Source organism: Seriola aureovittata, chromosome 6 (assembly GCF_021018895.1).
Source record: "Seriola aureovittata isolate HTS-2021-v1 ecotype China chromosome 6, ASM2101889v1, whole genome shotgun sequence".
NCBI classification, from domain to species: domain Eukaryota; kingdom Metazoa; phylum Chordata; class Actinopteri; order Carangiformes; family Carangidae; genus Seriola; species Seriola aureovittata.
The window spans coordinates 3,042,559-3,066,120 of record NC_079369.1 but is presented as its reverse complement, the minus strand read 5'-3'; the positions used below and the strand labels follow the sequence as shown (position 1 = coordinate 3,066,120).

General features: G+C 42.4%; 4 protein-coding genes across 9 annotated transcripts in view; 2 read left to right on the top strand and 2 right to left on the bottom strand.

Moving 5' to 3' along the window:
• Positions 1–339: 339 nt before the first annotated feature.
• zgc:172121 (uncharacterized protein LOC337599 homolog) lies at positions 340–4,145 on the top strand. Of its 2 annotated transcripts, none has more exons than XM_056379439.1 (8): positions 340–596; positions 1,891–1,958; positions 2,045–2,217; positions 2,300–2,403; positions 2,571–2,729; positions 2,817–3,022; positions 3,678–3,757; positions 3,838–4,145. In XM_056379439.1, exons 1-8 carry the CDS (start codon positions 498–500, stop codon positions 3,924–3,926), a joined length of 978 nt encoding a protein of 325 aa, XP_056235414.1. In that variant the 5' UTR covers positions 340–497; the 3' UTR covers positions 3,927–4,145. The 2 variants fall into 2 exon arrangements, with proteins under 2 accessions (XP_056235414.1, XP_056235413.1); XM_056379438.1 differs by having other exon boundaries at positions 2,568–2,729.
• Positions 3,979–11,114, bottom strand: LOC130171420 (basic immunoglobulin-like variable motif-containing protein). Of its 2 annotated transcripts, none has more exons than XM_056379434.1 (10): positions 10,855–11,114; positions 10,009–10,573; positions 9,695–9,824; positions 9,196–9,291; positions 8,172–8,276; positions 7,986–8,080; positions 7,777–7,909; positions 6,315–6,398; positions 6,138–6,234; positions 3,979–6,054 (listed from the first exon to the last, which is right to left on the bottom strand). In XM_056379434.1, the coding sequence occupies exons 2-10, from the start codon at positions 10,493–10,495 to the stop codon at positions 5,755–5,757; spliced, it is 1,527 nt and encodes a 508-aa protein (XP_056235409.1). In that variant the 5' UTR covers positions 10,496–10,573; positions 10,855–11,114; the 3' UTR covers positions 3,979–5,754. The 2 variants fall into 2 exon arrangements, with proteins under 2 accessions (XP_056235409.1, XP_056235408.1); XM_056379433.1 differs by having other exon boundaries at positions 10,862–11,114.
• A 255-nt stretch (positions 11,115–11,369) lies between these two features.
• On the top strand, positions 11,370–15,621 carry si:ch211-201h21.5 (uncharacterized protein LOC555526 homolog). Its single transcript, XM_056378633.1, has 6 exons — positions 11,370–11,425; positions 12,449–12,637; positions 14,177–14,359; positions 14,592–14,703; positions 14,782–14,918; positions 15,003–15,621. The coding sequence occupies exons 2-6, from the start codon at positions 12,455–12,457 to the stop codon at positions 15,366–15,368; spliced, it is 981 nt and encodes a 326-aa protein (XP_056234608.1). The 5' UTR covers positions 11,370–11,425; positions 12,449–12,454; the 3' UTR covers positions 15,369–15,621.
• The window catches only part of tmem131 (transmembrane protein 131), a 27,439-nt gene continuing 19,498 nt past the window's right edge, over positions 15,622–23,562 (bottom strand). For 2 of the 4 annotated variants that reach the window (XM_056378629.1, XM_056378631.1), the window contains exons 29-41: positions 21,393–21,578; positions 21,125–21,280; positions 19,867–20,282; positions 19,396–19,580; positions 19,167–19,297; positions 18,959–19,077; positions 18,727–18,879; positions 18,470–18,623; positions 17,362–17,477; positions 17,191–17,272; positions 16,999–17,102; positions 16,732–16,883; positions 15,622–16,616 (exon numbers count right to left, since the gene is read on the bottom strand). In XM_056378629.1, coding sequence (XP_056234604.1) covers positions 16,350–16,616; positions 16,732–16,883; positions 16,999–17,102; positions 17,191–17,272; positions 17,362–17,477; positions 18,470–18,623; positions 18,727–18,879; positions 18,959–19,077; positions 19,167–19,297; positions 19,396–19,580; positions 19,867–20,282; positions 21,125–21,280; positions 21,393–21,578 — 2,221 coding nt within the window. In that variant the 3' untranslated portion in view covers positions 15,622–16,349. The remainder of the gene's footprint in view (positions 16,617–16,731; positions 16,884–16,998; positions 17,103–17,190; positions 17,273–17,361; positions 17,478–18,469; positions 18,624–18,726; positions 18,880–18,958; positions 19,078–19,166; positions 19,298–19,395; positions 19,581–19,866; positions 20,283–21,124; positions 21,281–21,392; positions 21,579–23,562) is intronic. The other 2 variants (XM_056378630.1, XM_056378632.1) reach the window with 1 other exon arrangement.

Below are 23,562 nucleotides of genomic sequence, written 5' to 3'. Positions count from 1 at the left end.
AAACAACAAAAGTAACAAGAAATATACAACACGAAATATAGCATTCATATATATTTGGAGTAGCAAGTTGTGGGTAAGTGAATGAGGTAGACGAGTACGGTTAAAGTCACATCTGGAGAAGGCCTGGCTGAATGGTGCTGTAGCCTTGTTCATTTCAGCGACAGAAGTCACAAGAACTGACTCATTCATGAGCTGGTCTGTACAATACCACACACCGTCTGATTCTGAATCATTGCAGTCATTGTGTAATGCGCCATCTTGTGGTGGCCTTGCGGAATTCTGGAGGTCGGAATCACCCTAATATTTAAAGTTTCGAGCGGCTTTAAACGCATCATTTGAACCTTCTCTGTAACCCGGAACAACAACAAGTCTGAAAAATAACCTGAAGTATTTCATGTACTATATAATACTGTCAAGTAGCAGTTTATTTATTGTGTGTTGAGTGTGAACAAAGTCTTGGACATAACGTCAGTGCCTCGTAATTAAAGTGTTTCTCCATGGGTTCCCGTCTAAGACCTTATATGAGTGATAATGGACCTTTGATCCTGGATGGTGGACTAGCAACTGAACTGGAAGCACAAGGAGCTAATTTACAGGTTAGGCATAAAAAATAATTAAAAATACAGTAATCTGTTTCACACCATTAACTTGGGTCTCTATTCGACCACACTGCACAGCTTAATGTCAATGACTACCTGTCTCTTTTTTTTTTTTTTAAATCATGCAATTAGCACCAATAAAATTACTCATAGCTACATCTTAACTATGTGATTCAAATATAGGCTAATACACTTTATATATTTAAAACCTGTGCTTGGGAGTTTGTCTAAAACTAACTGAACTATTACTGAAATTGCTTTAAACTAACTGACTATAATATACAGGTGCTTGAAATTAAAAGTGCGTCATTTTGACCGTTAACCAGCCGTAAGAGCTGTGCTTCCAGGGGGTTGGCGAATGATGGGGGAACTAAAGACAGACATGGGTCATAATATATTATTGTGGTTTGATAATAATATTGTGAAATGAACTATGAGATTGGCAGAGGTGAAGAACTTTTACTAAAGTCAAATTAAAAATGCCACAATTAAATATTCTTTAGTGTCAGTCCTGTGGCCAAAATCTTGTAGGTAAGTACAAAAATAAAAATAAATATAAAATTAATTAATCCCGGATTATTATTATTGATGCAGTAACATGTAAGATGCATCTTAGTGTTGTAGCCGGCTGCTTTAAAACTAATATTACTCATCTTATGTACAGTTGGGTGATTTAATTTACTATATATGATCATTATATGTCTTGATCTGTAAAGTATCTAGTAAATGTAGAGGAGAAAAAGTATATAGGAACATAACAATTAAAATACTCCAGTACAAATCTGAGTTACAGTAACTATAGACTAACTATAGTACTTTAGGAGATGGAGCCTACTTAGTTACTTTCCACCTCTGGGAAAAGATCTTCATGCTTTTGCTGTTGATGCAGTTTGAATGCACTGGGTGGAGCCACAGGCCACGTGCCCTTTAGTCCTGTGTGGGGGGTTGAGATGCCTCATTCAGCACTCTTACCTTCTGGTGCATGATCTGTGGAGAGTACACTTTTATGTTAGTGAGGTTACTGCGACATAATATGAATATACCACATATATTTTATGTGAATATATTGGGATATAACCAATATAAAGTTTCACATGTTGTTTACATACAATAAATAATCACCATGCTTGTGATGCACTGGCAACTAATGTTTTTGAGACATTTTACAGGTGTATGATGCCCTGTATCACTTTCAAATGCAAGTAGGAATCTGATATAATATTTTTATATCAGTCAAACACGTTATTTTGAAAGGTGAAATGTCTGTGTCATGTGTGTCTCCAACAACTAGGGAGATCCGCTGTGGAGCGCCAGGCTTTTGCATACTACTCCTAAAGCCATACAAGATGCTCATTACAGGTAAGTCCGTGTAAAATATCTGGAGTGTGGATGTGAAGAAACGATAATAAAGTGCAGAAAACATTTTTTTTTTCATTTGGCCACAGGTTCCTCCTTAGTGGAGCTGATGTCATCACCACAGCTACATACCAGGCAAGTATTACAGGATTCATCACTCACCTGGACGTGAGCTCTGAATGCGCCAGAGAGCTGCTGATGTCTGGTGTTCAACTGGCCAAAGAGTCAGTGAAGAGATTTGTCTCTGACAGTCGTCCGACAGGTACAGAACTACACACTCTTTGATTTCTATCTCTGTGATGCTATTTCAATGTGTTTTGATTATTTTTTTTTTATCTCTTAAGGGCAGAGACATCCCTTGGTGGCCGGCTCTGTTGGACCGTACGGGGCTTTTCTGCACAACGGCTCAGAGTACACTGGGTCTTATGCAGAGGAGATGAGTATAGAGGTGGGTGGCTCTCAGCACACTCATACTGATTCCACATTAAAGTCATTATTTATTATATAAAGCATTTATATTGCTTGTCATTGGACTTTTAACCTGCTTTTGATGAGTTCAATTTTAATCCTGGTGTAATTACTTGATTATCAGAGATGTCTTTGTTTTCTAAGGAGCTTAAAGTTTGGCACCGGCCTCAGATTGATTGCTTAACAGCAGCAGGAGCTGATCTCATTGCTTTTGAGACAATCCCAAGTCTGAAAGAGGCGGAGGCTCTGGTGGAGCTGCTGAGAGAGTTCCCGAGCTCTAAAGCCTGGCTCTCCTTCTCCTGTAAGGTAACCATTGCACGTGAAGAGCACATTTACTGTTGATCCACTAGTTTATCAAAATGACTCACGTTTGTAAAAAAGCAACTCTGTCAGGATGGGAGGTGTATATCAGACGGCAGCCCCTTCACAGATGCAGTGCAGATGGCTCACAGATGCACACAGCTGGTCGCTGTAGGAGTCAACTGCTGTTGTCCGGCCGTGGTGGAGCCGCTGCTGGAGTCTGCTGGGTCCCTGCTGAGCCCAGACATGAGCTGGGTGGTGTACCCCAACAGTGGAGAAGACTGGGACGCTGAGAGGGGGTGAGTGGTGGTGGTGGTGGGGGGGTTTAGTAATAAAGTCACAGCTTTAATAGCTACTGTGTTTTTTATCAACAGATGTGACATGTCAACTTTTTCAACAAAACACTGTACTGTATTTTTTTTTTCAAGCTGGCGACGGAGAGACTGAAAACACACTGACACATCTCTCCACATAAAATTATAAAGCAGAGTTTAAGTTCCTTTCAGACTTAAATTACAGTAGCTGGTCACATGAACACTAAAAATATATATATTCAAATGTGAAAGAAAGGCGGGATAAAATTCTCTAGTTAATGTCTCTAATGGCAAAAAATTGATATTTGATTGTGGAATAACTGAAATGTTGGAGGAACATTTTCCCCTCCAAATTAGTGAACTATAATTCTTATTCTTATTATTCTTATAGATCTAATGTGACTTTTAAAAGACACAGACATGGATTAAACTTAACCGCGATGTCGAGCAGTGGTTTCATTTCAAAAAGTGACAATGTGAAGAAATACTGCCACAAAAGATGCGTAAATGTTCCTTCTTTGCTTTTACATATTGTGGACAATATGGGGACTTATCTGTTGAAATCTTATTCATCCTAACTCACGTGTGACAAGATTTGTGAGAGACACACAACTAACTCTGTTCCTGTTTTCATACGAAGGTGGTTAACACCAGTGAAAAAATCAGCATCGATACCTGAACTCAGTCGTACGTGGATGAAGCGAGGAGCTGCTTTGATCGGTAAGATGAACTGTTTTCTCTTCTTCTGTCCTCATTTTGTTTTTCAGTGCTTTTCTCTGACGAGTGTCTTTGTCCATTAGGAGGTTGCTGCCGTATTGGACCTGCACACATAACAGAGTTACGACAGCAGTTAAAAGGAAGTTGCACGTCTCCAGCCTCTGCAGTGTGACTGGACGGAAAATGTAATGCTTGTTGTAAAGAAAGACGTCTGTTCCAGGAGCTTATAAAAATCTTAATTTATTGTAAAATAAATAAATAACCACTACATCAAATCCACATGAGTACACAAAGACATCTGTGTTGGGTCAGGGACAAATGGCAGCACAAAGGTGCGAACAAAAGTGTGAGAACAGATCTCGTGTGTAAATAAACATGAAACTAAACCATGCAGTCTTCACTTTCTGTGGTTCACATTTTGTTTCCGGGTTAATGAAGGATTCCACGATCATCTTCTGTACAGCTCCTGTCTTTTTAAAAACTGGGATCATCTACACAACAGTCTCACTGTAGGTTTCACTAAGCACAACAACATGTCAGCTGCTTTCACAACACTTTGACTGGACGCTATTTCCACTGAACTAACCACTGTACGTCAGGCGCAACACAAGCCCACTTACTGTACCTGTACAATGAAGTGTGGAGGTGTGTGTGTTGTTAAACAGAATTTACAGCAAATGCGTCTTTGTTGTGTGTTTCCTAGACAGCACTAGTTGAATGTAATGTGCACTCTCACAGTATCACTGCAGTCAGGTAAAGATGATATGATATAAACATACTTTAATTCAGAGACACATGTTTGTGATTAGTATTACGATGACATGAAAATAATCCTGTGGTGTGACTAGAATATGTAAGAACACCTAAACTACCACTTTTGGTTGAAATACATGGGTGGACAAATTAAAAGAAACACCTTGTAGTGTGGCGGCCCTTTGAAGCTCACGTTGCCAAAAACTCTGTAAGTTTTGATTCAGTCAACTTCCATGTTTGAGGCCATAGTTCGACGTCTGCTGTCCCTCGTCAGTGAAGTTTTCTTCTGTTTGCAATATGTCATCATGAGTTTTGAGACTTAAAACATTTGAAACTGATGCTCAAGCAATCCAGACAGCAACATCTGTCCTCTGTGCGCCTGCAAAGGTGTCGCATCGCTGCCTCGAAGGTCGACTTACAAAAACAGTAACAGTCAGATCACGATTAAAACTTGTTGCTCACCTCTAAAGAATAATCAATTCAATATGGCTCACTTGTGTAGCTGCCTGTGTCACTGTGCTGGTGCATCAGTCGCAGTCTAATGACATAAATGTGCCAAAAGAAAATCTTTCGAAAATCGCGAGGACCATCAAAGAGGAACAGGAGACCAAAACCACCTTCAAAAAAACACTGTGAACTACGTTACGGCCTCAAAGTGACAGTTGGGTTGAATCTAAATGTGACGTTAATTCAGCAACATTAAAGGAGAAGTCTGGTGATATTCTATATTTTTTCCTTGTTATTAACAAAATACCACAACCAACATGAATGTGTCCAGCTAACGAGCATTACATGTGTATGCAGAGCCTGGTGTCTCTGTATCTATTGTCCTAATATATTAAAAACACATCAGTGAGACGCGCTGTTGCACCGGTATTATGCTGCAGGAAATCCTCACTAGAGCGCTGATTGCGTATTAATCCACCGCAGAAAATAGTTCCCTAATAAAATTCACAATTTACTCCTCTTTGAATATTGTTTTTCTAAAAGCTACAGTGCCAAGCTGTGTTCGGACATTATTTAGCATTTTAGTTAAATGAAACTATATATTTGTGATGCATTTTTAAGGATTTACGTCGTCGGTAGGAACCAGTGGGCTTGTGTAAGTGCTACAGACAGGGTAGAGGGGTCAGAGAGTACAGACAAGAGTGAAATACAGAACAATACCAGACTTATTCTTCAAATGTATCTTAAGGCTACTGTACTGTGTTACTTTGTCCTCCCACTGTATGTGCCGATAAACCTCTTCAGTCTGCGATGTCTTCTTCCAGATCGCTGCCGGGGGAGCTCTTCTGTCTGTACTCCGCAGTGTTGGACATGCGTTTCCAGCTGGTGTCTTTCTGGCTTCCCATACTGTGTGAGCGTCCCAGGTGGGCCAGGCGCTTGCTCGACGTCCTCTCCTCCGTGTCCTCTGAGGCGCCGTGGGCTCGCTCCGCGCCGGAGTGGTGGAAGTCGTGGCGCAGGTTCTCCAAATTCAGAGCCCAGGGGCCGAGCTTCTGCCAGTTCACCCTCTGGAAGGCCATGATGCAGTGCAGGTTGCCACCCACCTGTGAACCAGGGAACGTGTTTTAGTGCTCGTGTGTTCACATAAAAGAGCAACACTTAAATTGACAGATGTGAGAAGAGGAACCTTTTTGGTCTTGCGGCGTTGAATCCCCCTCTCTGTGTGACGGATGTCCAGGTAATCTGGATTCTGTGTGTTGAGGTCGGTCACGATGTCCAGCCATCTGAGAGGAGAGCTTTAATATTATTCCACTGAACAACAGTGCTGATTAAAAAAAAGGTAGTGCACAGAAACAGAACTTACTTTTTACAGTGAATCGCTGGGTGTTTCCTGCTGGGCTCCCCGATCAGGATCCAATGCTCCATTTCATTTGTGGGTAGAGGGCCCCTTCGCACAGCAGAGAACATTCATCAGCTTATAAACTCTTTAGAGCTGAAACAAGTTGATTAACTGATTAATTAATCAATAGAAAAATATTCAGCAACTATTTTGGAAGTCGATTAATCGCTTTTTCCATTTCCACGCGAATATGAATTGTAAACGTTCTCTCGTTCCAGCGTCATCATTTCCTGCTTTTTTCTGTTTCATATCATTATGAAAGGAAATATCTTTGGATTTTATACGGATAGTTGAACATGATGATATCCCTCATTTCACAAAGATCCATAAAGCTGCTTAGAAATCATAGAGGAAAGATGCTCCTAATAACTCGCCTGAGAATCATCCCGTGCACATATTACACTTTTGGGGTTTTTGTCTTTCCTTTAGTGTGTTGTTCCTGTATCGTTTAAAAAAGTTCTGCAGAGTTACAAAGCCCAAAGACACTGCTCCTGAAGTGGCTGAAATGCCTCGTATGTAACTTATCTACATCACTGTTTTAACAAATTCACATACTTCGCACCTGCCAGCTTGTTAAATCTTAAACTTGGATGGTTAACGTCTGGTTAGTTTCCGCCTGTCACCGCCTCGAGAAAACGCAGTTTTTCTATGCAAACACAAATTCTCTTTGCATACTAATAACCGACGGTGCAGGTTTCCTATAGAGATGTTTGGCGACAGCAGAACAACATTTTACCAGCAACGTTAGCTTTGGTATTTCCTGACAGACATTTCCACTTTAGTTTCCTATAAATACAGGGACATTTATAGAAAGATACAAACACACTGATTGTGATTGAAAGACTAAATCCCCCCTTGTGTCACACAATAAGCAGGTAATGGCCGTAACATTAACTGAACAGAGACGTCCTGCTGTAATCTTTACTGTGCTGTCAACTCTCATATTTCAGGCTTGAACGTGTACGGATGGATCTGAGAAGCTGCCAGTTATATTACTTAGTTTTACAGTTTGCTTTCAGAGGACTCGGTGCTGCCCCTCAGCACAAGTTTGAACTGTGACTCATGCAAAGCTGCTGGTCGCCTTTAATTTTCCTTCAGTATCAAATAATCCAGTGCAAACAGGAACAGCTGATAGCTAATTCAGCATACTTTTAATTGTGCTGAAATGTGAAGAAAACCATGCAAAAAAAAAAAAGGAGGGGGGGAATAAAGTTGCAGCCCACAGCTCTCTAAATGACTCAAGGGCAACATTATACTTCCTGTTTACATCCTAAAAAGAATTATTGGAACAAAAACAAACACAAGTAAGAATTGTGTTTCTCAATTGTGTCTGAAAACCCGTGAGCTAAACGTCTAATCAGTCATTCACAACAATAATCACCTATAATGGAAAACAATGGGCTTAAACTGCAGCGATGTGACTTACCTATAAGCCTTTGCTGCTTTGAGTGGCGTGGCTTCAAAGCCCACTGGGCAGAAGTAGTGGTTCTGGCAGTGGTAGATGTAGGCCATAGTCTCATCCTTCAGCCCTTGTGTCAGTTTCATCAGCGCTCCTTCAGCTAAACACATCAGAGCGGTTATCACTTTTGCTTTAGCTCTTCATGAGCAGACCTGCAGGCGAGCTCGGGGACTCACCCGTCTCTCCTGCTGTCTTGTGTTTTCCGTGTGGTTTGTACAGAATGTAGGAGCAACCTCGCACTCGGAAGTTGTCGTTGATTTGTCTGAACCACCTGTAAGACAGACGCACTGATTTCACCGAGCTGCATACATTTCCTCAAGTCCAGTGATTATTTACACATGCTCAAGGAGCGGTTTGTTTACCGCATCAGAGTAGCGTTTCCTGTGAAAGGACCAAACTTGATTTCTTCAAAAGGCGGCTGAAACCCCAGAATATGCAAAGCCTCCTCTTGAGAGATGGGTGGAAGACTAGAAACACAGACAAATGTTCAGTCATCAGAAAGTGACAGCAGCCAACAAATCCAAAACAGCTTAAAGAGCACCAGCCACCCGCCAGTCGTAGCTCGTTGTGCTGTTGTCGTCTCTTTTTAGACTCTTCTTGTGTATATTTTTTAGCTAATTGTACGATATTATAAACTCTATAAACTCTTTGTGCAACACATTAGTTTCACACCCTGTTTTGAACCTATATTAAACTGCATCGTCCCGACAAATAAATAAACTGAACTAAAACCAAACTGAACAGTCACTCACTCACTGACCATCGACTTGTTTTAAGGGTTTTGTATTTTTTGACTGACAGACAGCAGAGTGTTGTAGTGAACCGCTGTTTATCTGCAGCTGTAGTAACAAGGACGGGCTCACCTCAAGGGTGAGGGAAATCTAATCGCCTTTATTTTTCATCATGTTGACTGACGGCTGCGGAGGCTGCAAGGACCGTAGCTTACTTGTCAAATGCTCAGACGACACTGCGCTGCAGTCTCTCCTTCACAGTCAGAGCAGGACGGTGCCTGAACTCTTCCCACTTCTGTAAAGTGGTGCGATTAAAATTTTATGTAGAATTGATTGTATCAAAAAGCAAAGAACTAATTGCTGATTTTAGACAAACTCAGTTAAAAACGACTTAATCTTTTAACCTTTTCTTTTATTTACTGGCTCAACATTAATGTTAAGATCTGTCCAAAGATTATTGGCGATCTGACTTCATTTTGTGTCGAGGAGGGAAAACAATGAGCGCACTGAACCTACCTAAAGACGTTACAGCAGGTGAGTTCTCGTTGCTGCGTTCAGGACATCAAACCCACTTGAAGTGACCTGACTTGAATTGAGTGTCACATGACCCGTATTTCTACATGACATCTGACAGAAGACAGAACGTGCTGCTCACCTTCCTGCTCCCAGCGTGCTGTATAAGAAGTTCCAGCAGGAAACCAGGGAAGAGATTCCACATGAAGTCTTGTACTGAGGCCGACTGATGCAATACCTGACACACAAAGTAATACACAAATCCACAGATTCAATTATATGTGATGTTGTCATTTGCAGTATTTCGTCTGTAAAGAGTAGCAGCTGTAAACAATATGTTTTTTATTATTTCTGCCCTGATGATGCTGAATAAAGGTGTTAATATAACTCCTGTCCTTGCTCTGAGTAAAAGTGCCGGAACAGCACTCTCTTTTGTGATAGTTTCTTTTTACATTTTCAAGTACGCCTTCAGGTTTCCTCCCCCTCCTGCATGTGTAACACAGTGAGCGCTTGGCCTCCTCATTTTTCCATGAATCATTATGTACTGAAAAGGATTCAGACGGCTCTGCCACAGGCGAAGGTGAAGCTCACTTTAATGCGTTTTTCTTTTAAAACTTTTGAAGCACTAAAAGCGACTTTACCATCTTCTGAGGTCGAGCACTTTTCTCTGTTTGATCTCCTCCAGTGAGGCATGAGGGGAGACGTCTTGCAGGTTTCGGCTGGGCCTGTCTGATGACTTCATCTTCTTGGTGCTGCATTTCTTCGTATTGCCTGAAACACAGTGTTAGTCACTAAAGGATGTGCCAGGATTTAAAGTGTCCAGCAATTAAAGACCAGATAAACGGTCAAATTCTTTCCTGTTTAAAACAGAAATGGCAGCTTTGGGTGATGACTGAACCGTCAAGGTGAATAATTCATACCAAAGACTTCAATAATGAGGAATGATTTTTCTTACTTGTTCTTATTTTTCTAGTAAGCACAGCATCGAAGTCTGTTGTATCAATCTCCCAGGCCAAAATAGGCTTAGTGTTTCCAGAGGACACTTCCTCCATGTCACAGTCCCCGTCTGATCCCACATGGGCCCCTCCGGTCAGACCAGCGCTGAAGTCGGCTGAGGATTTGGGCTTCACCAGCGGCGGCCCGTCGTCCTGCTTCTTCTGGGCCACGTCTCTGGCTGTGTTTGGAGGACAGTACACCGAAGCGGCTTGGTTGAGGAAAGCATAATCAGAGCAGACTGTGTAGAACTTCTCCCGGGAGTGAGTGACCGGGCAGGTCCACGGCAGGTGCAGCTCGGCGCTCGATGCCCTCCTTACTCTGGCAGCGTCCCGGGCGAGGGAGCTGAGCAGACCGTGGTCCTCCTCCCCATCAGTGGTCCTTTGCAGCCCTGACGGCTCTGGTGGCCCGGATAGGTTTGCCCCTTGACCTTCTGATGTATTAGGCATTGAACTGCCACTTGTATGGTGTGTGGGTGAGAGAACTGGCTGAGGCTGATGCTGATGCTGAAGTGATGGCTGTCTCCTCTGGGAATGAAAGGACAGGCATTTTTAGAAACAGATATAAAGGGAAGACGTAGGGGAGGCGCAGTGACACAGAGTCCCAACACTGTGAACTCGGGGGGGGGGGGGGGGGGGGGGGGACATCTGATCTCATAAACAATCTTTAGACAAGGGTTTTCAAAGTCACAACCCTGACTGTCTTTGTTTTAACTTCCAGCGACATAAGACAACATCAGGCAACATCACCTTTGGCCTATAGTGAGTCACCTATTATAAGTGGCTCTTATTATTAAACATTAACTAACATTTCACCTGCGAAGCCGCTTTGGTCCAGATGAACACACAGCTACATCAGGGCTGTATTGTAGTTAGCCGATGTCAACACGCCCAGCTGTTACGTTAATTTTCCCATCATACCGTGCGCAATGTCTCACGACTGAACGGGGCTGTGGGTTGGCAAAACGTCAAACTAACAACATATCATTAAACCTCGGTGAACATTAGCCTGGGACCTGTTAAAAATGAACCATAAGGGTCCCGAGACGCCGTCCTCCTGACCCGTATCCTCTTCCTGTGCAGGTTTAACGGACTGTACCATTCCGAGTAACAAACGGGGTGTCCTAAAAAAAACAAACAAAACAAATAAAGCAGGGTAATTTCATAAAAACACTCAAATGAAAGATAATGTTAAATACAAACTTTATTTCGCTTATTTAAGACATTTTATTGCATTTTATTAAATTCATTTTGGAAAACCTATGTCACTTCCTTAGCGGCTACACACCCGTGTAAGGAAACAATGAAATGATCCTACAATTCAAACCAATCACAGGAGCGGCTTCTGCGCCGCTTTAAAGTTTACTTCACAGACTGGAGGTAAGTGTGTTCACTTTAATCCTTAAAAAGCTAAAAACGATAACTGCACTGTATATCTGACAACTTAAAACAAATAAAAGACACTAAATTATCGATTCAGACTTAGTTAAAGTAATGTTTAGCCCGGAAGTGGTTAAAATGACATGATTTATTAGCTGTCAACGCAGTATTGTGTAACTTTTGTGTTCAGTATGCTGACTTGACTTTAAAAGATAATACTGCTATGTTACAGTAGAGGACCCCATATAATGTTGAATTTATCTGTCTATCTACCTAATTCATTGATATTGGAGAGTGTGCTTATTGCTTTTTTGTTCTGTATGAATTTACAATAGTTTAATACAAAAAAAAGAAGAAAAGAAATTACCCATTACCCAATGAACAAGACTATTACAGATTAAATATAGTTGTACAAGGACCCCTGGAATGGATGGATTAGTGGACGGGCCCTCCTGACACAGGTCCGGAGGCCTGCTAGAGCCAGAGCCTCTGTTTGAAATGTCTGTTTAACATTTCTGACAATAAAAACAACTTTAAAAAGATGCAGAACAGCTAGAAAGACACAAAAATGACTAGAGAGAGATGCTTAACACTACAAGGAGACACAAAACAAGTACAGACCAGTCACATGGTACACACAGTAGAAAGGCCCAAGGGCATAGGTTTAGTGTTGGATGCAAAAACGCCAAAATATTGTTTGTTTCTTTCTTTTAATCCTTGATTTGTTACCTTACAGTTTATATTTAAACGTGAATAAGGGTAAATAAAGATCTTAATGTAAAAACAGATCATATGTTAATAAGCCATTGTCTCATAATCAGTCTATGCCCGAACATTTCACCTGTCTGTTCCATCTGCACATTTGTTTTTTCCTCTATAAATAAACAAGAACATAATCATTGACAAGCAAGTTTAGTTAGTACTTAAAGTTATAATATGTAACTTAAAATGTTTTCAGCATTTCTCAAACCGAGAGAAATATGTGATTTTAATGGGTTATTTTTTGAAATTTGACTTTTGCAGAAGACCATGGCAAAGAAACTGGTGATCATCGACACAGACTGCGGCATAGATGACGCCCAGGCCATCATGATGGCGCTGGCAGCACCTAACATTCAGATCCTGGGCGTCACCTGCGTGTTTGGGAACGCAGCAGTTGAGAACGTGTGTCAGAACGTTTTGAGGGTTCTCTCCGTCTGTGAGCGAGAGGGGGTAAGGTCACTGAAGCTATTACTACATTCATACAGGATTGACTGTTCAACACTTTCTGATATTAATTTATTTATTATTTTGTCGTTTCCTTCCAACACAACCTGCGTCACTACATGACAGTTTTCTGATCTGCTAAATCTGAAGTGAAGGTTTGGATTGTGCAGCTACCTGCTGTGGTGGCTGGTGTTTGTTCACCTGTGTGGGGCTGCGGCCACTGAGGACGTGTGCTTAGCTTAGTGCATTTACCCACCAACTCAATCACAAAAGCAGAAGGTTCCTTGGACAGAAAAATGTGTAATTAAATTTAAACTTTTTAAATTCAGCATATATACTGAATGTCCATTAATTCACATTTTTCATAAACATAAGAAAATATTTTCTTGACTCTGATTTTCTACTTAATGCTTAAGGTGTTACAGCATCTGTGGTCGTTGCAGCAGTGTAAATATGCAGTAATGAAGGGAAGAAGTGGAAGCAGCCTGCAGTTTAGTCTAATACACTGTCCTACTATTGCTGTTCTTTTTGTCGTGTTGTTGCCATCTGCTGGGCTGGACCAGTGGAGCAGGTAATGACTCACATTGTGGTGATGGAGAAGTTTGTCTCTTACTAACACAAATATTAGATCTACTTTAATACACTATTTCTCCACAGACCGGCTTATATTTTCTGCTTCTCTAACGATGAGCTTCAATTATTGATAGTGTGAGAAAGACAAACAGACACAGTGTCGCTTTTATGAGGTCTTGTTTGACTACTCATGAATCCCAATGTTTTATTGGGTCATTTACACCCATATATTGGATGCAGGAGGAAGCTAGTGCTGAATATTGCTTGGGACACGGCCCACAGGAAAGAGAATACAAAATACAGCGTTTTTTTGCAGTTAATTTTATACTGTACAGCTTTATTTGTAGTTAAATTAAAATGGCAAAACTTCAACTTCTTTTTTTCCATTTTAAATATATAATAATATTAATAATTATAGTAATATTCATGAAGTTTTGTGGCTGGTGGGGTGCTTGACGTCACCCTCTATGAACGGCCATTACTGGTTCCATGCTATTCATATTAGCAAGAGGACGCTGTCAGGAAAATGTAAACATCTAGAAACCACAAATATATCTTCTTATGGATCAACACTTCAAAAGACAGGAAAAGAGTAAAATACGGGACATTTTACAAATCTTGTTCTAGATCTTTGACGACTTCATCCTCACTTCAATGCACACAGGAAGTTAACAGCTGTGGTCATGTGATTATTAACACTAAACAGGTGACGCTAATTAATATAGAATAAATATTGTACCTTTTAACTTGTATTTGTAAATTTATAGCCTGCAAAGTGGAAACGTTTTATTGGTCACTATTGTGTTCAGTGGGATTAAGTGGGTTAATTAAAAAATGGTGACATTTTGTAATAAGGAAACATGAGCAGCCGGGTTTATGCTTTAATAGTTCACAAGAAGGAGACGTCTAATAATTATGCTGGACCGAATCTGTGTCAACAAATCCCACTGAGCAGAACTCTTCGTTCCTCAGATCCCAGTGTTTCGAGGTTGTGGTGGTCCTCTGGTCGGAGACAGTAACTCGAGTAGTGACCACTTTGGAGGTGATGGACTCGGAGATGTGATCGCAGACAAAGATCCACAGTGGGAGGAGAAAATCCAGAGGGAGCATGCGGTCAATGCAATGATTAGACTGGTGTCTGAAAACCAGAGCCAGGTGAGAACCAGCCTCTCTGTGGTGTGTCTGTAATCTTTTTTTTATTTTTCACATTTATTTGAACAAAACACAGACACTAAAAAAAACAGAAAGTTTCCTTTCCCACCTCCCAGCCAGAAAACAAAAGAAAAGAAATAATAATTTAGTGCATATAATGAAAGACTGGAGGAATACAACTATTAATTTCTAACAACCATCCATCACGCCCTCTGCTGTTACTGAAACCTCACAGGTCTCCCTGGTGGCCCTCGGCCCGCTCACTAATCTGGCTCTGGCCGTCAGATTGGATCCAAGTTTTCCTCAAAAGCTCAAACATCTGTTCATCATGGGTGGAAACATGGAAGGTGACGAACTCCACGACATGAATACAGTGATTGTATTTGAGACATTTAGCCGCGTATAACCTGCTTTTGTCTTTGTAGGAAAAGGGAATTTGACGCTATGTGCAGAGTTTAACTTTGCATTGGACCCGGAGTCTGCCCACATTGTCCTTGAAGACTTTCTGTGCCCTACACACATTGCATCATGGGAATACTCGTGCAGACACGCACTGACATGGGTAAGATGAGTAGAACTATACACACACAAGGGTGTATAACGACTATCTGGCTTTACTCTGATCTCACTGATTTCACCTGTGCAGGAGTTCTTTGAAGAGCTGATGGAACAGGACGCACCTGCTGCACGCTTTATGAAGACCATAACATCTAAATGCTGGGCCTACTCCAAAGAGGCTATGAAGACAAAGAGGGACGTGTACTTCAGACCTGGCTTCGTCTCTTATGACGCCTATGCAATGGCGGCCTGCATCGACGGCAGCGTGGTGACGGAGAGCATCGAGTGTCCTGTCCGTGTGGAGCTGCAGGGGTCAATGTGTCGCGGCATGATGGCTCTGGATCGCACTAATAAGCTGAAGAAGAGTCACAGTGTGTTTGTTATGTCTAAATGTGACGTGGCCAAGTTTAGTCAGCTACTAATGGAGTCTCTAAGACAACCGTGTAATAAATAATCTTTGGTGTAATTCGAGGAAAATAGATATCTGGCTCATACAGGCGTGAGAAATAACTTAACTTAAATAATTTAGACCGAATGGTTTCATGAGTATGACCATGATGTGAATCAGATGCTGTGACCTTCAGTTAGAAATGAAGAAGACGTTAGACAGCGCTCTCCACCACCATCATTCACGCAACTCTTTCTCTAATTTGTCACCGATGTGTAAGTGTGTAGATGCAAATGGAATGAAATCACAAAAAACAAGATGTTTTGCAGAAATCCTTTATTTAAATTTGCTGACAAAAAAAAAAAGGATACCATACAAACCTCAAACTTAAAGTACTCTTTTATTACGTGACCAATTCATTCTCACAGAAGGCTTTGATAGTTTCAGGGCAGAGCCCATTTTAAAATGGGGAACATGAAGCTTTCTGGGCCATTGGTGTTCTTAAGAATCACGTGTCAGATTATGAAAGATCTCTGCTGCCAAATAAAAGTCTAGCGCAATGATTCAAATCCAAATTTATCCAAATTTGACTTTTCAAACCAAGTTTTATAAGAAACCAATAAGGTGCAAAATGATTGTGAAAACAGGATATGGCTTAAAATAAGATGTCTGTTCCAACATTAATACTGATCTGTGCAGAAACTCTGCGCCATGTTTCAATCTTTGAGAAGGAATGCAGCATCACCAGCCTTTTCTATATCAGCAAAAAATGTCTGCATCGGTATTAGCATACCATGCTATCAACATTTTTAAAGTAGGGGCACCTGTTAAAACAAATCCAAATAAAAGTTAGCATTTCTGGCCCCATGAATAAAAAGCTGCAGAGAACTATATTGCACGGTTGGTAACTTAGAGCACTGGGCTACCAAACGTTTCAGGTAACATTGCTTTCTGTTGGGATTCTCCGTTTAAAAGTAAGAATTTAATTCAGCGCACAGAGTATATCAAATCCTTGACATGTCTCTGTTAAGTGCCATCATGTGCCGTTTAACTGCCGTTGTCAGGGGAGCTAGGCCAGGGCTCTGAGCTACGCCTGCTCAGGGTGGGGCGCCACATGCTCCACGGGTTGTAGGTCCGACTCATCTCAGTAGAAGCTGGTGGCGACGGGGCGGAACTGTTGACCAGATCGGTCAGAGTTGTCGTGTTGGTCGTCGGAGCAAAAGGGTGTAAGGCTGAATCTGCGCTCGTAGACCAAATGGAGCTGCCGAAGGGTGTGGTTGTAGACCAGGGGTTGCGGGTGTTTCCCAGGAGTGACTACAAAAACAAAAAAAAAAAAAAAAAAAAAAAAAAAGAGAAGAAGCTTCACAATAGTAACATGAACAGGAAGTTGGATCTGGGAGCTACATCGACACCAAATAAGGGATCTTACTGCAGTCGGGGCGGTGGGTGAGCTGGAGTTGCTGGGCCAGGAGTGCAGGGAGTCACTGTTTGGTATGTCCCAGATGGAGGAGGGTACGGTGGTGAACTCAGGCCAGCTCTGCTGAGGCTCAGACGATTTTGGGAGATTCATTCCACTGAAAACTAGACCAGAAAAACACAAACACACTTTAGCCAGTCAACCATAAACTGGCACAGCAGTTACTCCACATTGTTGTGTTTGTTTGTTTGTGAGCAGCCTGAGAGCCACACAGGTTACCTCCTGTCAGGTTGAAGGAATTGTTGGGCCCAAAAGCGGAGAACGAGTTGGCAGAATGGTAGTTTGGACTGCTGGCCGTGTCAATGGGACTCCATAATCCAGAGCTATGGGAGGGAAAAGTGTACAAACTCAACTGGGGTCATATCTTGACGTCACGTCTGGATGTATATTTCGTCTTTTCCTTCACATTACCTGTCAGAGCTGTCACTTTCCACTGAAGTCATGTGAGCCAGACTCTTTCCTTGGCTGTCAGTTTTACCTGGACCGGAGCCGCCTGACGAGACGAACACAGCATTAGTGTAAACGAATCACCGTGAGAACGATGTGAACGTTTCGATCCAGTGTTTGTCGTTACATATTTACCTGGGCTTTTGTCATAACCAGCAGCTACAGCGGCAAACGTGGGGTTCCCATTTTTGCCTGGGAGCGGAGTGGCTGTAGACAGCTTATTTCCCGGGGCCTTCTTCTGGTGCCCCTCACTGCAAAACGTCACAAACACACAAGCAATCTGGATCAGGTTCAGGTGTTAAAATGTCATGACATGGTATTTGAACAGCATAGATCTCACTGTCATCTGTACAACAGTGGTACTGAACCTTGTGTGTGCAGATAATGTCACAGTAAAGATCAGTCTATAATAGTGATTTGTTCAGTGCTGTTTAAGTTTCTTACTCACTAATGCTATTTAAGTACAATTGGGATAATAAGGCAAAGTTAATTATGGTCTAAATTAATTTTTTCTGTCTTACAAAATAACAAAAATCACAGATAAGAGTACCGTTAAAGTACCTGATAAATAAGCGATATTGATAAAAGTAGTAGTACTGTTAAAATCTAAACGATACCCAGAAATTTTCTGTATATAGTCGTGAGAGACCAGGTGCTTGTTTGGCTGCTATTCCACGCTCACATATCTTTAACTTATATTGTAAAAACACTAAGACACAACACTTTCTTTTGAAATCTGAAATGTTTAAGGTTCAGTAAATGTGCAGTGTTTCTGAAGTCAATGAGTAATCTAGACTACCTGATTACTATGAGCATTAGTACAGGTACATATAAGCTATTGATCACTGCAGGTTTCCAAGGAAGGTTTCCACTGGGTCTAAAATTTAAACATTTCTTTAGAAATGGGAACGTGTTTAAGGCCAGAAACCAGCGAAAACAAAACCATTTACAAAGGTTAAAATAGTGACAGCAACAAGAAATCTAGTAGGAAAAAAAAGAAGGGCTTGATTTGAATTTAGCATCTTTGTCCCTTGAAGAGCACAGCGGACAGTCACATGATATCAGGCTCCTGATCTCTCTTGTGTTGTTGAAGAAGCATAAAAACTTTTCACAAACGACAGAATTTATAGTTTTAAGAAAGGACCTTGGTGTTGTGACAGTTTCTGGAAATGATGCTGGAGAAACAGGAAGACCTGACTGTTTCATTAGTGACGTTAAGTTGTGCGTTCGACCACGTGGATACCTGTTACTGTTGAGCACACTGCTGTAGGTGCCGCGGGACAGTATGCTGGGGGAGGTCGGCGGAGGGGAGCCGGTCCCGGCTGTGGCCGATCTCTTCAGGAAAGGGTCTGCGTTTATAGTCTGGAGGGAGATCTGCTGCAGACTATCTGCCTCCGCTTGAGGAGAGGACAGGAGAGCGCACAGTGAATATTTGAAACGGGCACGAGAAGCACAGTCAGCTGACATGACGGGACGGTGTCGGGGGGGGTCTCCACTTACGGATGCTGTTCTTTGTAAGAGGAACATCCCACTCCGGAGAAGCAAAGTCCTTCTCGCCCTCAGAGCTGCTGCTGTGGCCCGGTTCAGGCACCGAGCTGCTGGACAGGAGTTTGGCCAACAGAGACGGACGCCCGTCCTCCAGATTCCCATCTACTGCCAAAACAAACGTGTCAAACACATCTGGTATCCAGACAAAAGGCAAAGTGACGACATTAAGAAGAACAAAACTCACATCTTTGCTTCTGCAGGGGCTTCGTCTTTGGGATGGCGGCGAGAGGGTGGAGATTTTTGGATGTGAAGCTCTTACGCTGTTTGTTCTCCAGCGGCGTCACATACGGCAGCTCCAGAGAACTGAGGACAAGAGATCTTTGTCAAAAAGAAGATAGAAAAAAAAAAACAAAAGACAAAATGACAGCTGTCACTTTTAATTAAAAGCAAACCTGGATTTTTCTGCTGGGGCCTCTTTCTTTGTGGTTCCTTGCTTCTTGGTTTTGGGCTTGATTGAGAAGTTTGAAGTTTCTTCTTTCACATTTCCAGCGGTTACCGTCCTTCCTTTCTTTTTCACTGGTTCCTGGTGACACGATGGGAAACGGGTTTTAATAAAATCCATAATTTTAATACATACAACAAGAGAGTTAATGTGAGATGGACAACGTCATTATTATTTACCTCTCTGATGTTTGTCTCCACATCTGGATTGGAGGTCTCTGTCGTGGTGGAGGAGCTGTCGTCGTTGTCAGCCAGATTATCTTTAAGCTCGTCTCCCTGAGTCTTTCCTGTGGATTTTTTCTCCTTCTCTTCTTTCTTCCTCTGGGCTTTTGTTTTACCCCGCAGCTTCCCTTTGGATTCCAACACTGTGCAAACAATGCCGACACTAGTGTTAGAGGGGCATCTTGCAAAAGACACCTGTAACCATGGTAACTACACAAAGAAGGTGACAGCTGTAGCCTCAAAACACTAAATGTAAATGTATGTAGAAAAGGAGACGGACATGTCGCTAGTTTTAAAAATCAAAAATGTTAAAAAAGGATAAAATAAATAATAAAAATCAACTAAAACTAATTCACGTTTTCTGTCAAAAGACGGATGAGCAGGTATTCTGGACCTGTGAGTGGTTACAGAGACCCGTGCTGTCCGTACCTTTGTTTTGTACGGACTGCTCCTGTAGAGCCTCGGCACTGAGTGACTCTGGACGGTCGAGGTCGTTGTCCATGGCTCCTATCAGGTTGGCGTATTCTGCTTCCTCGGGGCAGAGGCCTCTGTGAGGCAGCGGCGACACGGTTAAAGTTTGACTCTGGAGGTCCAGTTGTTTGGTGCTCCGAGCCTTGCGGTTGGTTAGCTGGCAGGCGGCTGGAGGACCTTCTTGGCCTGAGGTTGTACTTCCTTTAGTCAGCTGGGAGGAAGTAGCTTGCATAGGTGGGCGGCTGAAGCCGATCCTGGACCTCTTGTCTTGGCTGTCGGAGTCTGATATGGTGCGGCTGTTGGCCTGTCGGCCTCCGGGCCGCGCTGCACCGTTGCTGGACGCATACAATCCTCTGGAGTTCTGGGGCGAGTCGCTGCAATGATTCAATGAGAACATTGACAAAAGTCTGTTAAACGCTCTCCAGTTACATTTCTGACACTTAAATCAACTCTCTTTGATTCTGTTCATATATTATAAGGTATTCACTTCGTTCTGTCGTCAGTTTCCTCTTCATTTCAGAAAGCAGAGAATCTCCTGGAAGTGACTTTCTTAGTTCCTTTTTTTACTTAAGTTTATTTTCACGTCAGTTAAGATAAGAAATTGTACACGATGCTAAAAACGCAGTATCTCTATGATGTTCAGGGCCCTGACGCACTGAGCTGATCTCATAGAAGTAGAGCCAACAGAAGCTGATGAAATGTCGTGTATCACTCGCACAGTCTCATGATTAAACAGAACAAAAACTGTGGCTTCTGTCTAGAGCCTGTATTCATAATCCAGAATACAAACATTCTCAACAGTTTCAACTGACTGTGTGATGTGCTGCTCCTGAGGTTCAGGTTCAGTCTGTGGTTTGCATCTGGATAAAAGACAAATGTAAGGAGAGGCTGCACTTGATGGGTGAAATCACTAATTTGCGTGTGAGACAACTCGCTCTCACAGTCGGCCTCAGATTAAACATACAAAGCAGCTGAATAGCCAGTGATAGAGGCCGATTAGTGGTTCCAGCACCATGCATGGCAAAAACTGTGGCCAGTGGTTAGCCACCGACACTTCACCAGAGTCCAGGAGCAGCTGAGCTTCTTCACAGTGTGTCCGAGCCGTTAAATCATCTGTCTTTATCCACATTCATTTAACTATATATGATTCTGCGTAGTGATAATATTATATGGCTTGATAAACGATGCAACTCACTCTTTTCCATGTGTCACTTACTTTGAATCACTGTGAATTTGCACAATGTCCCTGAGATTAAATGGTCTCCCAGTCTCCAAGGTGGAGTTGGACTCCACAGACACACGTCTCTTGAAAGGCTCCCAGATGCTCTGAGCCTCCAGGTACGCCGTGGCAATCACCAACAGAAACATGGAACTGCAGAGACAAAAACAAACAATCCTCAGCTGTTCGTCAGGTTGAAGTAAAGTTTTTAAGATCGTGTTTTGGCGCTTCTCGTGTCGTCTCAATGCCACGGAGCAACACTTACCTCATAATGAGAGATACTATGATGTAGAGCTCCAGCTCCCAGCTCGGTCTGGGCAGGGTCTCTGCACATGCAGCTAACATGTGGTAGGGCAAGGAGGCGTTCAGGACAAACACAAACTCAGAGCCTCCACATGTCACTAATTTCAGCTCCCGGATCACTCGAGATGAAGTGAAGTCGGGTGTAAACCTGTGAGGAAAAGGAGAGAAATGACTCTTAATTACAGCCAAGAGATCAGAGGACATGAGTGAAGGCTAATTGGAAAACCTGGGAGGTGATTCAGGAATCTGTGAACCATCTGTCAGCATCAGCATCTAGTCTGTGATCTAAGTTCAACAGTCTTTTCAATCTGCCTAGTGACTGCGAAGTGTGGCGTGAGAAGGTTTGAAATCTCCTTTGTCTAGATAAAAGCAGCAAATGTCCTTTACAGACTGACAGTTAAAATGAACACATCTGAGGCGGGGCGTGCAGCAAACCTGTTTGAGAAAGCTGCGTCTCTCTGGCACTGCAAACACATCGTGCTGCATGTGACCGTGAGCGTTTATGGCACAACTTATCTCTTTTCTGACCAATCAAGTAGCTGCTACAGCAAATTTAAGTTCAAAATGTTGTGGAAGTGGCAGTAATAGAAAGCACAGGGGCAATTGATAACATTAGTAATTGCCACATTCCATTTGGGTGCGTCAGTACCAGTCCCTGCCATTGTGCTTTCTGGCTAACTGGCATGATTCAATGTCTGGGTCACTTCAATAGAACAAAGTATCAGGAGCAGGTGTTGTTATTGGCTCCACCTGTGCTTTTCCTGCACTGATGAGTCAGAGTGTCTGTGTGTGAGAAAAGTCTGAGGCAGAATGAAACTAGAAGGAAAAGTTGCGAGTCCACTTTGTTCACCATTATCAGCAGTCGTTGCACTGGTGCCGAGCTGTGGTCAGAACAAAATCTGTTTAGCAACATTTACTTGCGCAGTGTGGTCAAAAGCAGGCGGGACAGGAAACTGCCGGGGAAGGTTGTAAACACAAACTGTGAGACATAACAGTCCATAAAATTATGCATTGTTTTATCACATTTTACTGTCATTAACCTCATGCCATTACACTTACACTACGCCTAAACAACATCCTGCTTTCTCCTGCAGTCATAAAACAAGAATCTAGACAAACATAGTTCCTGAATAAGAGGTCTGTCCCACCCTGGGTCTCTGATTGGCTCCACAGGGAACAGCCTCGCAATTTTGCATGTTTGATCAGATTGAACTCTGATAATTGAAGGAGGCAGGTCCGTTCTTCCAAAATGTGGTCCGACTGCACCATCACTTACAGGCCACACCTCAATCCCCCTCAGAGATCCGCCTGAATCAGCTGCTACCTCTTAAACCAACTGGATCACTCATCTAAATACTGCACATTTTAGTCATACCATCTGAATGTAAAATGCATCATGAGGTGGTATGCAGCTCACTGAGGCAAACGATCTGATTACTTGTCACGACTTGCTGCCGTCGTGTGGACTCTGAAAGCGAGTAGCAAGTGAGTTGGCGAGCCGCCAGCATCTTCTCGTTTACAGCCGGCGAGCTTAATCCAATTCAGAAAAACTATCAGTGCAGTTGGTGTGGCTTTATGTTTGATACATTGGACACTGTGCAAATGAAACACGTGTTTTCAGTCATATCGGCTGATTACACCCCTGGGCAGAGCTCTGCTACGAGTCGACTTTATCACAGCACACATTTTGGGTGTGTTTCTATTAACACGGCTCAGCGTCCCAGTCTGGACCAGCATTCACAAAGTAATTCACTTCATTATTTACATTTGTGCTTTTCCTGCTGCCACATGTCACAATGTCTTCTGCTGTGAAAAAAGCCCGTTTTCTACCAATGACAGCGATAAAGGTGGAAATTGCGACAGGTGTAGGTTAACATTACGTTCACACCCACAGTTCTGAGAAGAGGTAAAATATGTGGAAACACCCGTGGGGCTGTAAAGAGGGCGTGTAGGGCTTTTAAAACATGTTTACAGTAGTTTAATAGCTTATTATTAGTGTCACAGCAAAGCAGAACTGACCCTGAGTCTAGTGGCATTTGGAAACATTCAGCAGGCAAATATCTACACAGTGGTTGTAACCTTTTGTTTTTAAAAATGACACCTTTGTTATTAAAATGACAGAAACCGTCACA

Bases quoted from the DNA above. Each gene is read 5' to 3' on its own strand.
- si:ch211-201h21.5 (XM_056378633.1), top strand. From the start codon at position 12,455: ATGGCAAAGAAACTGGTGATCATCGACACAGACTGCGGCATAGATGAC. The intron at 14,704-14,781 runs GTGACGAACTCC...TTGTCTTTGTAG, and splicing joins CATGGGTGGAAACATGGAAG to GAAAAGGGAATTTGACGCTA. The intron at 14,919-15,002 runs GTAAGATGAGTA...TCACCTGTGCAG, and splicing joins GCAGACACGCACTGACATGG to GAGTTCTTTGAAGAGCTGAT.
- zgc:172121 (XM_056379438.1), top strand. From the start codon at position 498: ATGGGTTCCCGTCTAAGACCTTATATGAGTGATAATGGACCTTTGATC. The intron at 597-1,890 runs GTTAGGCATAAA...TCCAACAACTAG, and splicing joins CACAAGGAGCTAATTTACAG to GGAGATCCGCTGTGGAGCGC. The intron at 2,730-2,816 runs GTAACCATTGCA...CAACTCTGTCAG, and splicing joins GGCTCTCCTTCTCCTGTAAG to GATGGGAGGTGTATATCAGA.
- LOC130171420 (XM_056379434.1), bottom strand. From the start codon at position 10,495: ATGCCTAATACATCAGAAGGTCAAGGGGCAAACCTATCCGGGCCACCA. The intron at 8,081-8,171 runs GTAAACAAACCG...TCTGTCTTACAG, and splicing joins GGAAACGCTACTCTGATGCG to GTGGTTCAGACAAATCAACG. The intron at 6,399-7,776 runs GTAAGTCACATC...TGCTGTGCGAAG, and splicing joins AAAGCAGCAAAGGCTTATAG to GGGCCCTCTACCCACAAATG.